This window comes from Piliocolobus tephrosceles, chromosome 12 (genome assembly GCF_002776525.5).
Source record: "Piliocolobus tephrosceles isolate RC106 chromosome 12, ASM277652v3, whole genome shotgun sequence".
NCBI lineage: Eukaryota > Metazoa > Chordata > Mammalia > Primates > Cercopithecidae > Piliocolobus > Piliocolobus tephrosceles.
Window position 1 is genome coordinate 106,991,975 of NC_045445.1, and position 20,252 is coordinate 107,012,226.

At 39.3% G+C, this 20,252-nt stretch overlaps 1 protein-coding gene across 6 annotated transcripts in view; it reads right to left on the reverse strand.

Moving 5' to 3' along the window:
• USP9X (ubiquitin specific peptidase 9 X-linked) overlaps nt 1–20,252 on the reverse strand; it is a 158,336-nt gene that overhangs the window by 22,888 nt on the left and 115,196 nt on the right. For all 6 annotated transcript variants that reach the window (XM_026451482.2, XM_026451484.2, XM_026451481.2 and 3 more), the window contains exons 27-33: nt 15,895–16,003; nt 15,520–15,666; nt 14,744–14,890; nt 13,492–13,714; nt 10,334–10,554; nt 7,390–7,580; nt 2,658–2,831 (exon numbers count right to left, since the gene is read on the reverse strand). In XM_026451482.2, the coding sequence (XP_026307267.1) occupies nt 2,658–2,831; nt 7,390–7,580; nt 10,334–10,554; nt 13,492–13,714; nt 14,744–14,890; nt 15,520–15,666; nt 15,895–16,003 (1,212 nt within the window). The remainder of the gene's footprint in view (nt 1–2,657; nt 2,832–7,389; nt 7,581–10,333; nt 10,555–13,491; nt 13,715–14,743; nt 14,891–15,519; nt 15,667–15,894; nt 16,004–20,252) is intronic.

Genomic DNA, 20,252 nt, shown 5'->3' on the forward strand with positions numbered 1-20,252 from the left:
TAATTCATTCAGTGGATAGACTGAGAATACCTTCTACATGTAAAAGCACTGAGGGATATTCAATGTTTAAGATAGTCCCTTATTTAAGAAATTTTATTTTATTTTAATTTAATTTAATTTTATTTTTTGAGACGGAGTCTTGCTCTGTCACCGGAACTGGAGTGCAGTGGCCGGATCTCAGCTCACTGCAAGCTCCGCCTCCCGGGTTCACGCCATTCTCCTGCCTCAGCCTCCTGAGTAGCTGGGACTACAGGCGCCCGCCTCCTCGCCCAGCTAGTTTTTTTTTTTTTTTTTTTGTATTTTTTTAGTAGAGACGGGGTTTCACCGTGTTAGCCAGGATGGTCTCGATCTCCTGACCTCGTGATCCGCCCGTCTCGGCCTCCCAAAGTGCTGGGATTACAGGCTTGAGCCACCACGCCCGGCCAAGAAATTTTAAACTCAGGAAAAAAGGTACACAAAGGCATTTATAAATTGTATGAATGGAATATAACGCAGGTATTAAGCAAATTGCTACTATATAATCAGGGAACAGCACACAGAGGAAAAAAAGTTAGATCTCAGACTACACTTCAAAAGTAGGATATTCTTCAACACCTATAAAAAGAAGGTGTTCTAACACTAGAGGACAGCAAAGTCTTTCTGTAAAGAGCCAGAAAGTATCTTAGGTTTTGTGAGGCATATGGTCTCTGTGGTAACTACAGATGCTCTTTGCTTATGAAATGGCTACAGCCCAATAAACCCATCATAAATTGAAAATATCATAAGTTGAAAATGCATTTAATACACCTAACCTACCAAACATCATAGCTTTAGCCTAGCCTACCCTAAATGTGTTCAGAACACTTATATTAGCCTACAGTTGGGCAAAATCTTGTAACACAAAGATTCATGTAATTCACTGAATACTGTACTGAGAGTGAAAAACAGAATGGTTGTATGGGCACTCAAAGTAGAGTTTCTTTCTTTTTTGTTTTTAATGAGGTGAGGTCTTGCTCTGTTATCCAGGCTGGAATGCAGTGGCATGATCATAGTTCACTGGAACTTCTAACTCCTGGGCTCAAGTGATCCTCCTGACTCAGCCTCCCAAGCAGCTGGGACTGCAGGCGTCCACCCCCATGCCCAGCTAGTTAAAAAAAAGACTAGTTTAGCTGTTGATCAGGTACAAGGATCTGATTTCAAGACCATAATCTTTTGACATTTCACTTGCCAAAGAAAACCAGTGATTTCCAAATAATTTAGACAATTGTCTTAAACTAAGGAGTGACATGAACAAATGATCCCAAAGTTGGCTGTTTTCATCACTAATTAAAAACAAGGTTAAAATTTTATTTTATTGTTCACCTAATATAAAAGGCCTTTCAAAAGGACTGAAAATTGCCTAGGCTAAGTGAATAAGTATATTCCCTAATTATGAATGAGTGGTAAGACTATAACTTCCTAGAAATTTCTCATTTATATAGTATTACCTTTCCCCCAATCATTTCCTGGTAATCAAAAACAAAACACCCCCACAAACCACATGTATACTCAACCCATGACTATATTTAATACAGTTTGGATTGTAGAAAATATTATCTTACTGTGACATTTTGGTGAAAAATGATTGCCAATCAACATTAATCCATATTATAACAAGACAAGCCCCAAAGTAAAACTTCCATATGACAGGCATATGTGTTTATCAATAATGAACTCATTAACTATTTCTAATAGAAGCCCTTAATCAATTTTCCTTTTAGTCAAACAATCTGTTCTGTCAATGTTTTTCTTGTAAAATCTTTTTTTACAATAGGTTTGGTATGTTTTGTATACAAATATACCTTAAAGACAATGACAATAACCAATGCTATTTTAAAAGTCATTATTTCATTTGTATAGGAAATACTACCACAGCTTTGTCATCTTCTAAACTTACTGTATTTACACTATTATAATCACTCAAGTTCTAAGATAAAGGGCAAATTTATAAGTAACACCTGTAGCTATATGCAAAATGCCATTTCATTTCTCCAGGAATAATCTTCTGTAAAAGAATGTAAGAGTAGGCCGGGTGTGGTGGCTTACATCTGTCATCTCAACACTTCGGGAGGCTGAGGTGTGAGGACTGATTTTGAGGTCAGGAGTTTGAGACCCCATTGGGCAACAAGAGCTCCCATCTCTATAAAAATTTACAAATTAGCCAGGCGTGATGGCACATGCCTGTAGTCCCAGCTATTTGAGAGGCTGAGGCAGTAGGATTGCTTGAGACCGGAAGCTCAAAGTTACTATGAGTTACGATCATGCCACTGAACTCCAGCCTGGGCAACAAAGAGAAACCTTGTCTCTTTCAGAAAAGAAAGAAAGAAAAAAAAAGAGAAAGGAAAAGAAAAAGGAATAAGGAAAGGAAATAGGAAAGGAAAGGGAAGGGAGACTGTAAGAGTATAATATAATAAAATGGCTAAGAGATCAGGCAGAGTAGAAGGAACTAAAAATTAATTGACAAAAACAAAAAATAGCCCCACAGCAGTAAGGTATGCACAGTATATAAATCATTCTGTTTCAGGTATTTAGTAATCAGTGACATACTCCACTTTTGTATGTAAGTACAAGTAAAAATTTTATTTTTGTTAGTATATACATGGTACAACATATACTTTCAATGTGTAATTAGTACTTACCTATGTGGGCAGCCTTGGCAGATCTTCTGATCAGCAAAGGAACCTCCTAAGACTTTACTTAGCATAGCTGGATGTCCTAAAGCTTTTAAAGCTTCATCTAAACTATCCACCAATGAATTAAAAAATTCTAAAGCATCGTGTTGTTCACGCAGATTAACAGGCTCACCCCAAAGCCTAAGAAATGAATGAAATAAAACATGTAACATGTGACATTCACAGAACAATATGTACAACTATATTTTTCAGGGGGAAAAAAAAGCAACAGGACCACAAACAACAGTATATAAAACCGAGATTTTATTCCTCAACTACATAGAAAAAGTAAAAAAAAAAAAAAAAAAAAAAAGAATGTGCTTTCCCTATAGGATGTAGTGGTGTAAGAGAGTGAGCCTCATACTAAAACTAGTACCCTAGCAGCAAAGAACTGCCACGAAACCACGGCTCCAAGAATGAGGTGGTGGATCTCACTCTTATGTGGATGTTACAATCACTATTTTATTTCTTTCATTTTGCTTATATTTTAGATTATAAATAGTAAAAAGATCAAATCTAGTTACTCTTCAATTTATTTTTTTCCCCAAGTGAAGAGAGAAAGCTTTAACTTGTTTTACAGTTAATCTCTTGAATAATCTAAGAAACGACACCATCACTACATACCACAAAATGAGAACTCATACTTCTGAAACTCAGGCACTGCTGGAAACTATCAATAATACCTGATTTTGTATATACAGAATAATGTACATAGAGAATTTAAGTGTATTTGTTCTAAGCAAGAAATGACAAACATTTTAAAGTATGCAAGAATTGTCTTTTGATACTTTTGTAAAACCTTTTCTATATAGCAAACAATCTCATTTCTATTATATTTTAGACAAATAAAAATTTGTATACAGTAAGTTTAAAATCAAATAAATTATTTGTTAAAAATCTGCTTGTTCCATTACAAGAAATTACACCAATCTGTTCTATTTACTTTCAAACCATACTCAACTCCTCAAACTTTCAAACATGTAATCAACTAACTTCCAAAGGGAAAAGGTACCCTTTATAAAGGAGAGATCTGTTAAGACAGCAAGAAATCAAAATTGGTATCACTTAATAATTAAGTGGTAACACATGCCTCCCAATACAGTGCAGTGAGAAACACAAAACATCAATTACATAGTTTTATTGCTCCCACCCCCTCAACATTTAACATGAAGCTAATCATGAGGAAACAATCACACAAATCAAAAAAGACATTCTGCAAGACAACAGGCCTGGACTCTTTAAAAATTTCAGTGTGATACAAGTCACAAGTTACGGAGATTATTTTACATAAAAGGCAACTAAAGAGCAAACAGCCAAATTCTTGTGATTCCTTCATGAGTATCAGATTGGGATAGAAAGATAAGTTATGAAGACCATTTTTGGGAAATCAGAATATATACTGATGAATATTAGAGATTAAAAATCGGTATTACATTACTTGGATATAACTATATTACACATAAGTAGGAAAACTGCCTTATTCTGATAAATGATTTCTTATAAGATATATGTTGAAGTATGAAGGGGTGAAGCATCATGTTTGCAACTTACTATCAACTTAAGAACAAAATAAACCAAAAACCAAGTATACATATGGCAAGATAAGCAAATATGGCAGAATGTTAACTAGTAAAACTGCATACAGAATATAACATAAAGGTGATAATTATACCTCTTCTTCACCTTTTCTGTAGGTTTGAAACTTTCGAAAATAAAAAAGTGGGGTGAGGAAGTATAGTTAACTAAACCACTTGTATCAAGAGTAGATTATGTGTCTAAAGTGTGGATAATCCAAAGTGCTAGTCTATACAAACCGAGCTCCACTAGCACAGGGAATAACTGAAAAGTCAAAAAAGCAAAGGCATTACAAGAGAAAAAATTGTAACTGAATGACAAATTAAGACAAAAGTTTAAAAAGTGTAAGCCTCAGCTGGGCGTGGTGGCTCACGCCTGTAATCCCAGCACTTTGGGAGTCCGAGGCGGGTGGATCACCTGAAGTCAGGAGTTCAAGACCAGCCTGACCAACATAGTGAAACCCCGTCTTTACTAAAAATACAAAAATTAGCTGGGGATGGTGGCGGGCACCTGTAATCCCAGCTACTTGGGAGGCCGAGACAGGAGAATTGCTTGAACCCAAGAGGCAGAGGTTACTGTGAGCCAAGATCACACCACTGCACTCTAGCCTGGGTGACAGAGTGAGACTACATCTCAAAAAACACCCAGTGTAAGCCTCTGTTTGTGTTCTTCAATTTGGAAAAGCATAAAGAGAAATGCTAAAAGCCTTAAGCCAGAGATGGAATAACCTAGGGAAAGAAGACAGAACTGAAATAGTCAGAGAGGAGGGAGAGTGGTATGCTGGGCGACGGGACTAAAAGCAAAATGAGAGATGGGAGGGAGGGTGGTCCACGCAAGACACTAGTACAGAGTAAGTAGAGGACCCAGCTAGGGTAGGAGAAGAAATTTATACTGCTTTGTCAGAAGAAGGGAAGGCGGACCAGAGTATCAGGTGACCCTTCATTCCCCACTCCTCTCAGCTGGCTGGGAAGCACCTTAAAGGAATTCCAAGGAGGATTACTTACAAAACAAAACAAAACAAACCTCACTGCTATAAATAATTATACCCCTTTTCATACACAGTAAGAGTTACGTGTCGTACTGTAGTTATTTTAGCACAGTGTATGACGTATTACTGACTTAAAAAAAGTCAAAGGAAACAAGGTAAAAATGTAATTGAGTTTTCTAACTTAAAAAAAAAAATAGTTGGTGAGGGCAATTTTTCCTTTGCAGATCTTTTCTAGCTATTAAATGAAAAAATAAAATATTGTTATTTTGTAACCCTGAAGAAATACTGTATTAAGATAATGATAATCGGCCAGGCGCAGTGGCTCATGCCTGTAATCCCAGCATTTTGGGAGGCCGAGGCGGGTGGATCACCTGACGTCAGGAATTCGAGACCAGCCTGGCCAACACGGTGAAACCCTGTCTCTACTAAAAATACAAAAAATTGGTGGGGTAGGGTGGGCCTGTTGTCCCAGCTACTTGGGAGGCTGAGGCTGAAGAATCGCTTGAACCCAGGAGGCAGAGGTTGCAGTGAGCCGAGATCAAGCCAATGCACTTCAGCCTGGGCGGCAACAGAGCAGGACTCTTGTCAAAAAAAAAAAAAAAAAAAAAAAAAAAAAGCCGGGAGCAGTAGTAGCTCACGCCTGTAATCCCAGCACTTTGGGAAGCTGAGGCGGGCGGGTCACCTGTGGTCAGGAGTTCAAGATCAGCCTGGCCAACATGGTGAAACCCCGTTTGTAGTAAAAATACAAAAATTAGCCGGGCATGGTGGCACACGCCTATAACCCTAGCTACTCAGGAGGCTGAGACAGAATTGCTTGAACCCAGGAGGCGGAGGTTACAGTGAGCTGAGATCGTGCCACTGCACTCTAGCCTGGGTGACAGAGCGAAGACTCCATCTCAGAATTAAAAAAAAAAAGAAAAAAAAAGATAATCAATTGCCGTTAACATCATAAGAAGACAGACATTACATGTTACTCCTCATGGAGATAAACATTACCCCCGTGAAGTAGCCTTGCCTATCCATTCCACAAAAAGAAAAATAATACCTCAATCTGATCAAACCTCTAGATCTCACAAGGTGTTTATAGAAGATGCAGGTGACCAAGAAAAACAGAAAATAATAAACGACCACAGGGGTTCCATCAACAAAATTCAGACTGTGGGGAAATTTATAGGGTAAACTATTTGTCCTCTGATTTCCCCATAATTGTAAAGGGAAAAAAAGGAACAGATGAACAACCAAGAGTCATTATCAACCATCTGTGGTAAGTGGACCTCGACTGAATCTTATTTTTAAAAAATATCAGTAAAAACCAATTATGAGATAACTCGGTAAATTCAAACACTGACAGAGATATTTGATATTAAGCAATTTTAAAAAAATATAATGGTATCATGATCATATTTTGAGACAGACACTACAGACACATACTTAAGTATTTATAGATGGAACTAAGATTTGCTTCAAAACAATCTAGAAAGAAATAGGTAGGGGCCGGGTGCGGTGGTTCACGCCTGTAAACCCAGCACTTTGGGAGGCTGAGGTGGAAATCACCTGAGGTCAGGAGTTCGAGACCAGCCTGGGCCAACATGGTAAAACCCCGTCTCCACTAAAAATACAACAAATTAGCTAGGCGTGTTGGTGGGTGCCTATAATCCCAGCTACTTGGGAGGCTGAGGCAGGAGAATCGCTAAAACCCGGGAGGCGGATATTGCAGTGAGCCAAGATCACACCACTGCAGTTAAGCCTGGGCAATAAGAGCAAAACTCCGTCTCAAAAAAAAAAAGGCTAGCCACAAGTTGACTACTACTGAAGTTGGGTGACAAGTATACAGGAGTTCATACTATTTTTTCCACTTCTGTATTTATTAGATGTTTTCCTAACAAAAAGTTAATAATATGGTTAAGAGACTAAAGGATACTGCCCTTCCTTACTATGCCAGTTTCTACTTCTTCCTAAGGGGACCCCCCCCAACAAAAACAAAAAACAAAAAACCCACCCAACTAAGGACAGTTTGAATATTACCAGTGCTTAAAAAAAGATGCCTTCCAACATGTCTTTTAGAGAGGTTTAATGTTAGTGTATTGAGATGCTCATTTTAAGAAGTATCTCTATTACTATCCATCCATAGTTTACCTGAACTGTTTCCAAAATCCTCTGGGCACATAGTATTGCAGTCGAGAAGCAGCTAAATGACCAAAGATGACCTGAAGGTGTCTTAGGACACCAATGTTGTACTCTTTTCTATCTTCAGTTTTACTTAATGCTGGTTTATCTTCAAATTGTTGAGGATATCCAAATACATCATCCCTGGGATCAACATTGCTCTAGAAACCAAAAATTATCACCAATGAGTTAAAGTACAGTAAAATACGTTGAGACAAATGCCAAGCAGTTAGTGAATAAATGATTTGTATTCCTATTCCGCTCATTTCCAAAGCACTTAATTTTCAATTTATAAATTTTTAGTATTTAGTGTTTATCCACACCATTTCACATTATCAGTTATCATAACCAAATAACCTTGACCATGTATAGGAGAGACAGATAATACAGTGTAGTGTTAGCATAGTAACTTAGACTGAACTAGACATAAATGCAGGCTCTACCACTTATAAGCCAAGTAACTTTGAGCAAGTAAAAACTACTTAAACTTTCTAAGCTTCAAGTTTATGTGTGAATGGGAATAATATATCCTTCGTGTAGCTGTTGTATATAAAATGCTCAGATCTGTCAATAAAATATACTTATTAGTATCAGTATAGTCATTCTTTGCTTAATGACAGGGATAAATTCTGAGAAATGCATCATTAGTGATTTTGTCATGTGAACATCATAGAGTATACCTATAAAACCTAGATGGTATAGCCAATTGCTCCTAGATTGTAAACTTGTACAGCATGTTATTGTACTACATACTGTAGACAACTGCAACCCAACGGTGAATCTGTGCATCTAAAAATAGAAAGGTACAGTAAAAATAAAATATAATCTTATTGGACTACTGTCATATATGTGGTCTGTTATTGTCTGAAACATTATTTGGTGCATGACTGCAGTACTCTTCCACAAATGGTGCTGGGTAAACTGGATAATCCACACGCGAAAGAATAAAGTTGGGCCCTTCCCTTATGAAACACTACATACAAAAATTAACTCGAAATGGATCAAAATCCTAATTATAAGAGCTAAAACCACAGAATTCTTTAAAAAAAAAAAACATAGGGCAAAAGCTTTAAGACACTGGATTTGGCAATGATTTCTTGGATATGACATCAGAGGTACAGGCAACAAAAGAAAGTATCTGCAAATCACATATCTGACAGAGAACTCTTAAAACTCAACAACACAACTCAACTTAAAAATAGACAAAGAAGATGCACAAGTAGCCAATAATAAGCACAGCAAAAGACGCTCAAAATCATTAACCATTTGGGAAATGCAAATCAAAACCATGACAAGATGCTACCTCACACTCAATTAGGGTGTCAACTACCAGAAAGAGTGAGTATAATAAGTACTGGCAAGGATATGGAGAAATTGGAGCCCTTGTGCAATGCTGGTAGTAATGTAAAATGGTGCAGTCACTCTAGAAAACAGTTCCTCAAAAAATTTAGCTGTATACGGTGGCTAACGCCTATAATCCCAGCACTTTGGGAGGCCAAGGTGGGCAGATCACCTGAGGTCAGGAGTTCAAAACCAGTCTGGCCAACATGGTGAAACCCCATCTCTACTAAAAATACAAAAATTAGCGGGGCATGGTGGTGCATGCCTGTAGTCCCAGCTACTCGGGAGGCTGAGGCAGGAGAATCACTTGAACCTAGGAGGCAGAGGTTACAGTGAGCTGAGATCGCACCACTGCACTCCAGCCTGTGTGACAGAGTGAGACTCTGTCTGGAAAAAATAATAATAATAATAAAATAAAAATAGCATCACCATATGCTCTAGTACTTCCACTTCTGAGCATATAACTGGAAATACTGAAAGCAGGACCTCAAACAGATATCTGTATATTCGTGTTAATGGCAGCCTTATTCACAATAGCTCAAATAGGGAAGCAACCCAAATGTCCATTGACAAATGAATGGATAAGCAAAATGTGATATATACATATAATGGAATATTACTTAGACTTTAAAATGAAATAAACCAGCTATGAAAAGGCAAATACTGTATGATTTCACTTACATGAGGTATGTAGAGGAGTCAAGCATAGAGACAAAAAGAATAGTAGTTGCCAGAGGCTGTGGGGAGGGAGAATGGGGAGTAGCTTAATGGCTAGTTTCAGTTTTGCAATATGAAGGATTTTGGAGATGGGTGGTGGTGATGGTGTACAACAATGTAAATGTATTTAATACCAACTGTTGCTTTAGAAATGTAGGAACTATTGGGACAGGCATGGTGGCTCACGCCCGTAATCCCAGCACGTTGGGAGGCCAAGGTGGGCGGATCATGAGGTCAGGAGATCGAGACCATCCTGACTAACACAGTGAAATCCCGCCTCTACTAAAAATACAAAAAAATTAGCCACACGTGGTGACGGGCGCCTGTAGTCCCAGCTACTCAGGAGGCCGAGGCAGGAGAATGGCATGAACCCAGGAGGTGGAGCTTGCAGTGAGCCGAGATGGTACCACTGCATTCCAGCCTGGGCAATGAGCGAGACTCCATCTCAACAACAACAAAAAAAGAAAAGTACAAACTATTCTAAAAATTAACTGCAGTTTAAAGTCTGGTAGGTAGTGAGCACTGTACTATGTTAAGAGGTAGCAGTTCATGCTGGCTAGGAGAACTCCATCCCTACTTACTTTTTTTTTTTTTCTGAGACAGGGTCTCGCTCTGTAACCCAGGGTGGAGTGCAGTGGCATGATCACGGCTCACTGCAGCCTCAAGCTCCCAGGCTCAAGCAATCCTCTTGCTTCAGTCTCCTGAGTACCTGGGACCACAGGTGTGTGCCTAGCCCATCCCTACTTTCAAATATACTTTAACACGTTTGATGAAAGCATAATACTCTCTTAAGAGAGAATAATATCTGGTATCATAACTTGAAACACAGAAAACAGAAATGGTAACTCAAATTTACCTCATTGTCTTGCTTCTCATCCCCAGACATATCATCATCTACATCACTACCTGTGCCTTCAATGGCAAGAATACCGTTCCTAATGGAAGGAATCATGTAGAGTTGCTGAATCACAGAATTCATGTAACAAGTAGCACCGGCATTTTTCAGCCCCACGAATCCTTTGGGTGGGCGGGGTCCAACAGGTGGCAGATATTCCCACTCAGTAAGTGCTTCACAAGCTGAAAGAAGAAAAGATTCTTGTAGCATAAGCACAGCCATTTTGTCCTTTCAAACTCTATTATGCTGACAAAGCAACCCTGGTAATAATTCTACTACCCATAATTCCACTAACCCTGGAGCAACCTGAAGCAGTGTTCTATGTTTGCACTTCATCTTCAAACAATCTAAAATATACAGCAACAGCCGGGCGCGGTGGCTCAAGCCTGTAATCCCAGCACTTTGGGAGGCCGAGGCGGGCGGATCACGAGGTCAGGAGATCGAGACCATCCTGGCTAACACGGTGAAACCCCGTCTCTACTAAAAAATACAAAAAACTAGCCAGGCAAGGTGGCGGGCGCCTGTAGTCCCAGCTACTCGGGAGGCTGAGGCAGGAGAATGGCGTAAACCCAGGAGAGGCAGAGCTTGCAGTGAGCTGAGATCCGGCCACTGCACTCCAGCCTGGGCGACAGAGCGAGACTCCGTCTCAAAAAAAAAAAAAAATAAATAAATAAAATAAAAATAAAATAAAATACACGGCAACAAGCACCGCTGTGTAGCTTCTTATCTAATCACCCGCAAACCCGTTTTGTATGATGTTGCTTCTATAGCAGTCTCAAAAGTACAAGATAGTATAATGCTAATGTCTACATGCTAACTTTACTTGCATCTTTATTTTTAGTCATTTTTCACTTTCTTAATATTTTATACTTTTGCCTTCAGTTTGCCAAGGAATGAAATGTTATCTAAATATATCAACACATTATAATTTTCTCAGTTTTAAATAATCCTAAAACCATATGGGCTCGCATCCTGGTTCTGATGCTTATCACCTCTTTTTTTCCCCCACCTTTAGGTGACTTTGTTTCTTCCTAGTAAATGTAATAACAAAAGTAACACTTGCTTTTCCTATATCTATAATGCTACTGTGAGGAGGGAGCAAGACAGTAGACTTGTGATAATTGTAAATCACTGTACATCTTCCTATCTCCCTCCACCTAGTATAAACCTGGAAACAACATTAAGTATCACTGTCTAGGGGACCAGTTAATTTTATCATACTAAACTGCATGGCCAAATATGAATTAGGTAAATATTTATGTGTTGACAGGGAACAATGACAGATAGGGAACGATGCAAACAACATTATACTATACTCCAATCTGTGATCAAAAAATTAACCCCCATGAAGTTTAAAAAAAAAAAATTCTCACATACATAGATTTGATAGGACAGCTAAAGGTCTAACCTTTTTTTTTTTTTTTTTTTTTCGGGACGGATTATCCCTCTGTGGTCCAAGCTGGAGTGCAGTGGCCGGATCTCAGCTCACTGCAAGCTCCGCCTCCCGGGTTTACGCCATTCTCCTGCCTCAGCCTCCCGAGTAGCTGGGACTACAGGCGCCAGCCACCTCGCCCGGCTAGTTTTTTGTATCCTTTAGTAGAGACGGGGTTTCACCGTGTTAACCAGGATGGTCTCGAACTCCTGACCTCGTGATCCGCCCGTCTCGGCCCCCCAAAGTGCTGGGATTACAGGCTTGAGCCACCGCGCCCGGCCAGGTCTAACCTTTTAAGCAATCAATTTATTCAGAAATTCCTAAGAATGTTATTTAAAACTTCCAAATATTCTGAAACACATTAAAAAGTAATTTTACATGTTCCTAAAGATTTACTATAATCAGTTATATTCTTAAGTGTTCTAAATAGCGATTTTCTCTTAAAACAAAACAGCACCAACCATGCTTATTTCTGCTTTTTCTGTTACTAATATTTTATATTGCCCTTGCCCTTTTGAGCTTCAATTCCTTATCTGTAAGATCTGAAATCTGCAGCCTACTCATGCGCCTGATGTGGGCATTAAATGAGAACATAAATAAGGTGCACTAAAATGGTAACTTCTCATGTTCTAATCTTCAAAGCCCGATTTTCTTCGAACTCATAATGTTAAGGAGCTTCTAAGTGAGGACCTGAAAGGTTTTCCAATACATACAATTTAAAGTTTTAAGTCTGGGCCAGGTGTGGTGGCTCACACCTGTAATCCCAGCACTTTGGGAGGCTGAGGCAGGTGGATCACCTGAAGCCAGGAGTTCGAGACTAGCCTGGCCAACATGGTGAAACCCTATCTTTATTAAAAATACAAAATTAGCCAGGCATGGTGGCAGGCGCCTGTAACCCTAGCTACTTGGGAGGCTGAGACAGGAGAATCACTTGAACCCGAGAGGCAGAGGTTGCAGTGAGCCGAGATCGCGCCATTGCACTCCAGCCTAGGCAACAAGAGTGAAACTCTGTCTCAAATAAATAAATAAATAAATAAATAAAGTTTTACGTCTGTACTCTACGGCCTTTACTTTGGCTACTTTTTCATCTCGAGTTTGAATTTTATGTCAGGTTTCATGATATGAAACTTATCTTGCCAAATAGCAACACCACTTATAGGATGTCATTTAACAAATGTTTGAATTTTTTTCTATACAAGGTGGTCTGCTTGTAATGGTCTTATTTATTTTTCCTTTTCCTTTTTTTTTTTTTGAGATGGAGTCTTGCTCTGTCACCCAGGCTGGAGTGCAGTGGCGCGATCTCGGCTCACTGCAACCTCCACTTCCTGGGTTCAAGCAATTCTCCTGTCTCAGCCTCCTGAGTAGCTGGGATTACAGATGCGCACCACAACGCCCAGCTAATTTTTATATTTTTAGTAGAGACAGGGTTTCGCCATGTTGGTCAGGCTGGTCTCAAACTCCTGACCTCAGGTGGTCCACCCACCTTGGCCTCCCAAAGTGCTGGGATTACAGACCTGAGCCACCATGCCTGGTCTATAATGGTCTTAATACATTCATTCACTAAAAATGTTAAACTAGTTACTGAAAGAAATATGTAAGTTGGAAATATTTTCTGAAAGAAAAACAGGAAAACAGAACTGTGAAACACGGAAATGATCAATTATCACATTATATTAAAAATACTTACTAGTTATTGCTGTGCCAATGTAATACATTTCAGTCAAAGAATCTACTATTTGTTTGAGATTCCTCACACAGCCAACAGCTAATGCTACAAGTAATTCAAAACCAGCATTAATTGTAGGTGGTGAACCACAGACTGGAATAGCCTGTTCAGCTGGGAGCTCTCCATTTCTCATATACTGTAGGTAAACATTGGATGCAGGAAATATGAAATCGTCAATTAATTCCTAAAAAGTTGAAAAAGGGATTACATATTAGCAATGCTATATATTTTTAGAAAAAAAGAAAAGTCTCTTGTAAGTAAATCATTTTAAAATTAAAATCATTGGAATTTAAGATCTCATTACATCTCAGAAAACTCAGATTTTCTAATAAAAAGATCTTCCTTCAAAACACTATTTTCTATCATTAACATACCTAATTTCCCAGGTTAAATAAATCTGTAAATATTAAGAAAGAACTGAATGTAGTACTTATCAAAATTTTTATTTTAAATAAGTTTGCTCCTTTAATCAAGTCTATAGCAAATTAAACCCATTTTGAATAGAAATAAAATATACAAAAATGAAACTTTGTTTCCTTGTGTTACTACATGAAGAAACTCATTAAAGATATAGAAGATGCATTCTTACAAAAGAGAGGTTTGCCTCATTAAATGAAATGAACAATTCAGATTTTCCAAAGAGAAAAACTAAACAATTACTTTATAAAGTATCTTATTTATTTATCTATTTATTTTGAGACAGGGCCTTGCTCTGTTCCTCAGGCTGGAGTGCAGTGGTGCGTTCTCGGCTCACTGCAACCTCCACCTCCTGGGCTCAGGTGATCCTTCCATCTCAGCCTCTCAAGTAGCTGGGGACCAAGGGTGTGTGCCACCACACCTGGCTAATTTTCTTTTTTTTTTTTTTTTTTTTTTTTTTTTTTTGAGATGAGGAGTTTCACCATGTTGCTCAGGCTGGTCTTCAACTCCTGGGCTTAAGCCATCCACCAGACTCGGCCTCCCAAAGTGCTGGGATTACAGGTGTGAGGCCAGCAAGTCCAGCCATGAAATCTTATTTAAATACAAATTTAGAAATGTCTCTTGAATAAAGTAAGGCATAACTGTATTTCTTAAATTACTATAAATTTGATAAAGATTCTTAAAAAAGAGAAAACATCAAGAAAGTACAAAGACATGATACTACTATAAATTAATTTGATTATAAACATTTAGAAGGTTGTGATATGTAGCTTACAACCAAGAACACAGAACTTACTTTAATGAGATTAGCACCTCCTTTTTCACAACCAATATGAAATTTTTTCTCAGAAGTTTGAAAGGCCAGTAACTCCTTTGTCACTCCAAGGTGGCCCTCTAAGATCGTCTCTTCAATACCCGTTTCTCCTGTTCTTTTAACATCATCCTGCCAAAGGCGGGGGGTGGGGGGTGGGGGGGAGAGATCAAATGTCTAGCTTACGAAAGGGAGGTAAAGAGGGAGAGAGGAGCCAGAACAAGACAGAGCTGGAGGGATATGAGATAATTTCCTTAAGTCTTTCCATTCAAACAAGTTTGTTTTCTTCAGAACTTTCTAGAAATTGGCTTTATGAACTACTAGAAGAAATGCTAATTTGAAGGCTAAAAACTACAAATCTCTTCAGAAATAAATTCTTGTATCATTTTGCCTAAGTAAAAAGTATCAGATGTTATGATCAAAAGTTCTGCTCTATCAGACTTATTTTTGACATAAACAATTCAAGAATACTTTTTTTTTAAATGAGAATTTGCAAAAAGGCCCAAAATGCTAAAATAAAAGAAGCTGAACATCAGTATTTCAAGTCTCAAGTAAGCAATTCATTTTACAAAACTAGATATGCATTCATTTTTGTGAATCGCAGGTTACTAATGTCCACCGATGCAGAGTATATTCTTTGGTCCCTTTTATCAATCTTTGGAGTTTTCCATTTAACCAAAATGCTCAAAAAATATAAACCATCAATAAAACATTCTATTTGTTAATAATGACATATAAATGGAGTATTATCTGCAACTTACCCTAATTCGTTTAAGCCAATCAATTTCATTATTGAGAAGAACTTCAGCATTGGGTACATTAATATTACTATTGTAAGCATAATTAAGAAGGTGTCTTAAAAGAGTAAAATAGTCGCCTGAATGTTTAGCTCTCTCTCTTGCTGTGCTCTGGAAACAAAGTAGAATAATATCAATTTACATGTCTATCCTCAAAATCCACTTTTTTAAAAACCCAGAGTTAGAGGACTACCACAGTACGGGAAATTAAGTAGTACTTCATTTATTAAATATAGACTGTCCTGACTTTAATGCAAGCTAAAACCACAAATTTCTGAATGTTTCTTGTTTAAAGAATGAATCACATTGAATTGATAGGCATATTTTAAAGTCTCTCACCCCCAAAACAGTAAAGAGTAGAGTAATGAAGAAAAGTAGAGGCCGGTGTCCCATGCAACATCTGGTGCACATTAAAAAGAACTGCTCCTGTGCCACCTGACGAACAGTTCTGAAATAAAAATGTTTCACATTTAATACATTATTCCAATTTTAAAAAAATGATTATAACATTGTTCCCTCTTGGGGAGGAGGGGTGGGGGGAGTATAAGAGGGAGATAAATTACTAGTAAGGATACAGGATTACTCTACCTACACACACCAAGCACTCAAGCTAACACCACATAATACATGAACTTAAGCTGTATGTCCAGGACTATAACCTCAAACTGACACTAAGAGTTTGAGGGATACTACCTTCTAACACCTCTTTCTTGGAACAGGCTGGAAATGTTCCTCTATATACCAAATGCTCTACTACAATAAACTTTATGCATCTTTTTGGCCTTCCACAGAATTTTTATTCAACTATGGTTTTGCACAACAGCTCTGTGGAAATTCTGTAGTAACCACAGTAATGCTATTGTGGCATATGTCTCTTATACCAGGGGTCCCCAAACCCCAGGCCAGAAGGACGAATGAGCATTATGGCCTGAGCTCCGCCTCCTGTCAGATCAGCGGTAGCATTAGAATCTCACAGGAGCGCAAACCCTACTGAACTACACATGCAAGGGTTCTTCTAGCTTATGTGCCCCTTATGAGAATCTAATGCCTCATGATCTGAGGTGGAATCCTTTCATCCTGAAACCATCCCCCACTACCTCCCTGATCCATGGAAAACTGTCTTCTATGAAACTGGTCCCCGGTGCCAAAAGGGTTGGGAACTGCTGCCTTATACTGTACTGGCAGTTCCAAAAGCACGGTCCCCAGAGCAGCAACATCAGCATTATCTGGGAACTTGTTAGAAATGCCAATTCTCAGGCTCCAATGCAGACCTCCTGAATCAGAAATACTGGAGGTGGGGCCCAGCAATGTGTTACTAAACTCTTCAGGTGAATCTGATGTGCACTAAAGATTGAGAACCACAGGCCGGGTACGGTGGCTCATGCCTGTAATCCCTGCACCTTGGGAGGGTAAGGCAGACGGATCACGAGGTCAAGAGGTCAAGACCATCCTGGCCAACATGGTGAAACCCCGTCTCTACTAAAAATACAAAAATTAGCCGGGCGTGGTGGTGCACGCTTGGGAGGCTGAGGCAGAAAAATCGCTTGAACCTGGAAGGCGGAGGTTGCAGTGAGCCGAGATCACGCCACTGCACTCCTCCAACTTGGTGACAGAGCGAGACTCCATCTCAAAAAAAAAAAAAAAAAAAAAAAAAAAGATTGAGAACCACAATACCGTATTTTCTCTCTGATGACCCTTGGGAAAAACTTGTCTCATGATTCTCAGATCTGGGAATCATGGATCTATCTTTTTTAAAAACTGCGTTATGTACTACATAGATCTTACTAGAATAAAATGCACCAAGAGGGCAGAGACATCATCTATTTAGTTAACATTGTGCCTCTGGAACCTAGGATAGTATCTGGCATATAGGGGGAGCTCAAGAACCAGTTATCAAATGTGTAGTCTATCTCCATTACAAAGTAAGCCCTTTCAGGGTAGAGGCTTTCTTGATGCCAGAGGTCCTGGCACCTAGAACGACGTATGACACATGGAAGATGCTCAACAAGTACCTGCCAAGCACTTGTGAATATCTTACAGACATCACAAACTGCATTTCATGGATAACTACATTTCTGTCTTTGTGCTAGTTCCTAGGTAACTCAGAACCTATTTTTATTTATTTATTTATTTTTTGAGACAGAGTTTCGTTCTTGTTGCCCAGGCTGGAGTGCAATGGCACCATCTCAGCTCACTGCAACCTCTGCCTCCGAGGTTCAAGCGATTCTCCTGCCTCAGCCTCCTGAGTAGCTGGGATTATAGGTATATGCCACCACACCTGGCTAATTTTGTATTTTTAGTAGAGACGGGGTTTTTCCATGTTGGTCAGGCTGGTCTCGAACTCCCGACCTCAGGTGATCCGCTCACCTTGGGCTCCCAAAGTGCTGGGACTACAGGCATGAGCCTCTGAGCCCAGCCCTCAGAACCTAATTTAAAGTACAAGTGTAAAGGACCTGACAGCATACATTCTGTGTACTAATCTCCCTCCCTAGAGGGTATCTTAGGTTTCTGAAAACAGTCTATAGGCCTATAAATCAGAGGGATTCAGAAGCCCCTAAAATTTTTGGAGGCAGAGTTTAGGGGGGACCCAAGTAAACCAAAGTTAGGCATATCTAGTTTTCTGGGAGCAAGCCCATAACTTACTCAGATTTTCAAAGGTATATGTTATTCCCACTGCTTTGGTTTACTAATTTTTCAACAAGCTAAGTATGCAGCCCAAATGTGGGGGTGGGGAGCAATAAAAAGTTGATGCTTGTCAATTCCTGATAAAACTTTCCTGAGCAAATGCAGACTTCTATAGTGCTTCAAAAGAAACATATTTCTGTCAACTAATCTTGTTGCCTCTATCTTCACGATAGTCAGTCCCTTTTATTTTAGACAGGGTTTCCCTCTGTCACCCAGGCTGGAGTTTAGTGGCATGATCCTAGCTCACTGTAACCTCAAACTCTTGGGTTCAAGCAATTTTCCCACCTCAGCCTCCTGAGTAGTTAGCACTAAATGTGCATGCTACCACATCCAGTTAAAACAAAAACTATTTTTTTGAGACTGGGTCTCGCTCTGTCACCCAGGCTAGAGTGCAGCGGCACGATCACGGCTCACAGTAGCCTCATCCTCCCTGGGCTCAGGTGATCTGCCCACCTTAGCCTCCTGAGTAGTTGGGACTACATGCATGTCCTGAGTAGTTGGGACTACATGCATGTGCACCATGCCCGGCTTATTTTTTCTATTTTGTTTAGTGACAAGGGCCCACTATGTTGCTCAGGCTGGTCTCGAACTCCTGGTCTCAAGTGATTCTCCTGTCTTGGCCTCTCAAAGTGCTGGGACTACAACCATGAACCACTGCACGCAGCCCACTGTCATCTTTCATTTGAATTCATAAAATAGCTTGCTTTTCCTGGTATCCTACATACTATTCTTAACCAGAATAAACTTACAAAGTTAAGGCGGAGCACATCATTTCTCTGCTTAAAACCCTCTGAAAGATTCCCATCTCACTTAGGGTCAAAGTCAATGTCTTCATGATGACCTATAAAAACCCTCATTGGGTGTTTGTTATCCTCTCTGACTTTACTCCCCGTCCCCTACCGCCTCCGTTCCATCCACTCCAGTTTCCTTGCTGTTCTTTCACATGTCAGGCATGTTCTTGACATGCCTGGACATACATATGTTGTTTTTTTCTCTACACTTTCCCCATGAGCCACATGGATTATTACTTTGCTCTGAAAGGTAATGATAAAAGGTGACCTCTAAACAAAGCTTTCACCTTTGTGAAGTCTTCTTCAACCACCCTATAAAAAATTGAACTGCACTCATGCCCCGTACTACACAGCCCCTTTTCCTGCTGTACACATCACCCCCATAGCACTTATTCCTATCTGATATACTTCTCGTATGTCTTCTCTTCTCCCATCCCTTTTGGCATGTAAGCTCCTAGAAGGCTAAGATTTTGTCCGTTTTGCCATATCCACGGTGGGTAGTGTCTTATATACAACAGGTATTTGATCAATATTTACCAAACATATACATGAGACTGCCTACACCACATTAAAATCAAACGCTGCTTAGACCTTAGCACCATAGGCCTTCTGTCAAACTGACTCCCACTAACCTCCTTTACAGTATTATCCTTGACTCCTTTTCTAAACATTAAACCAACTACTCAGCTCTGCTCTGAAAGCACTACCCCAGGAGTGGCAAAGTCAAATGCTTTCACGGATCAGAGAGGTAACATAAGTGAGTTAACTAGGCAGGGAATAAAACAACAGGCTGTGGAAACAGCAGAAAAGAATATCATTTATCTAAAAGAATTTAAATCCATTGCAACTAATTACAATGAAATAAAGTCAGTGTCATGATGTGGAAGCAGACCATCTAATAGGAACAGAGGTCTGGGAAACCTTTCCTAGTTTAGGGATAAGGAAAAGTTTCTAGAATATGTGGCATTTAAGTTGAAACTTCTGAGTAAGTAGAAGCAGGGACCAAATTATGGAGTGCTTATAAGCCAAATTTAAAAGTCTGAACTTAATTCAAAGATAATGGGAAGACATGGAAAGATTTTAAGCAGGAAAGCAACATGATCGTATTTTCTAGAGAGCACTCTGCTTGCCGTGTAGTGAACAGATTAGAAGAGTACGACACTACAGGTGGGAAGATCAAGGATACTATGATTGCCCAGGCAATGGGTACAGACTGCTTAG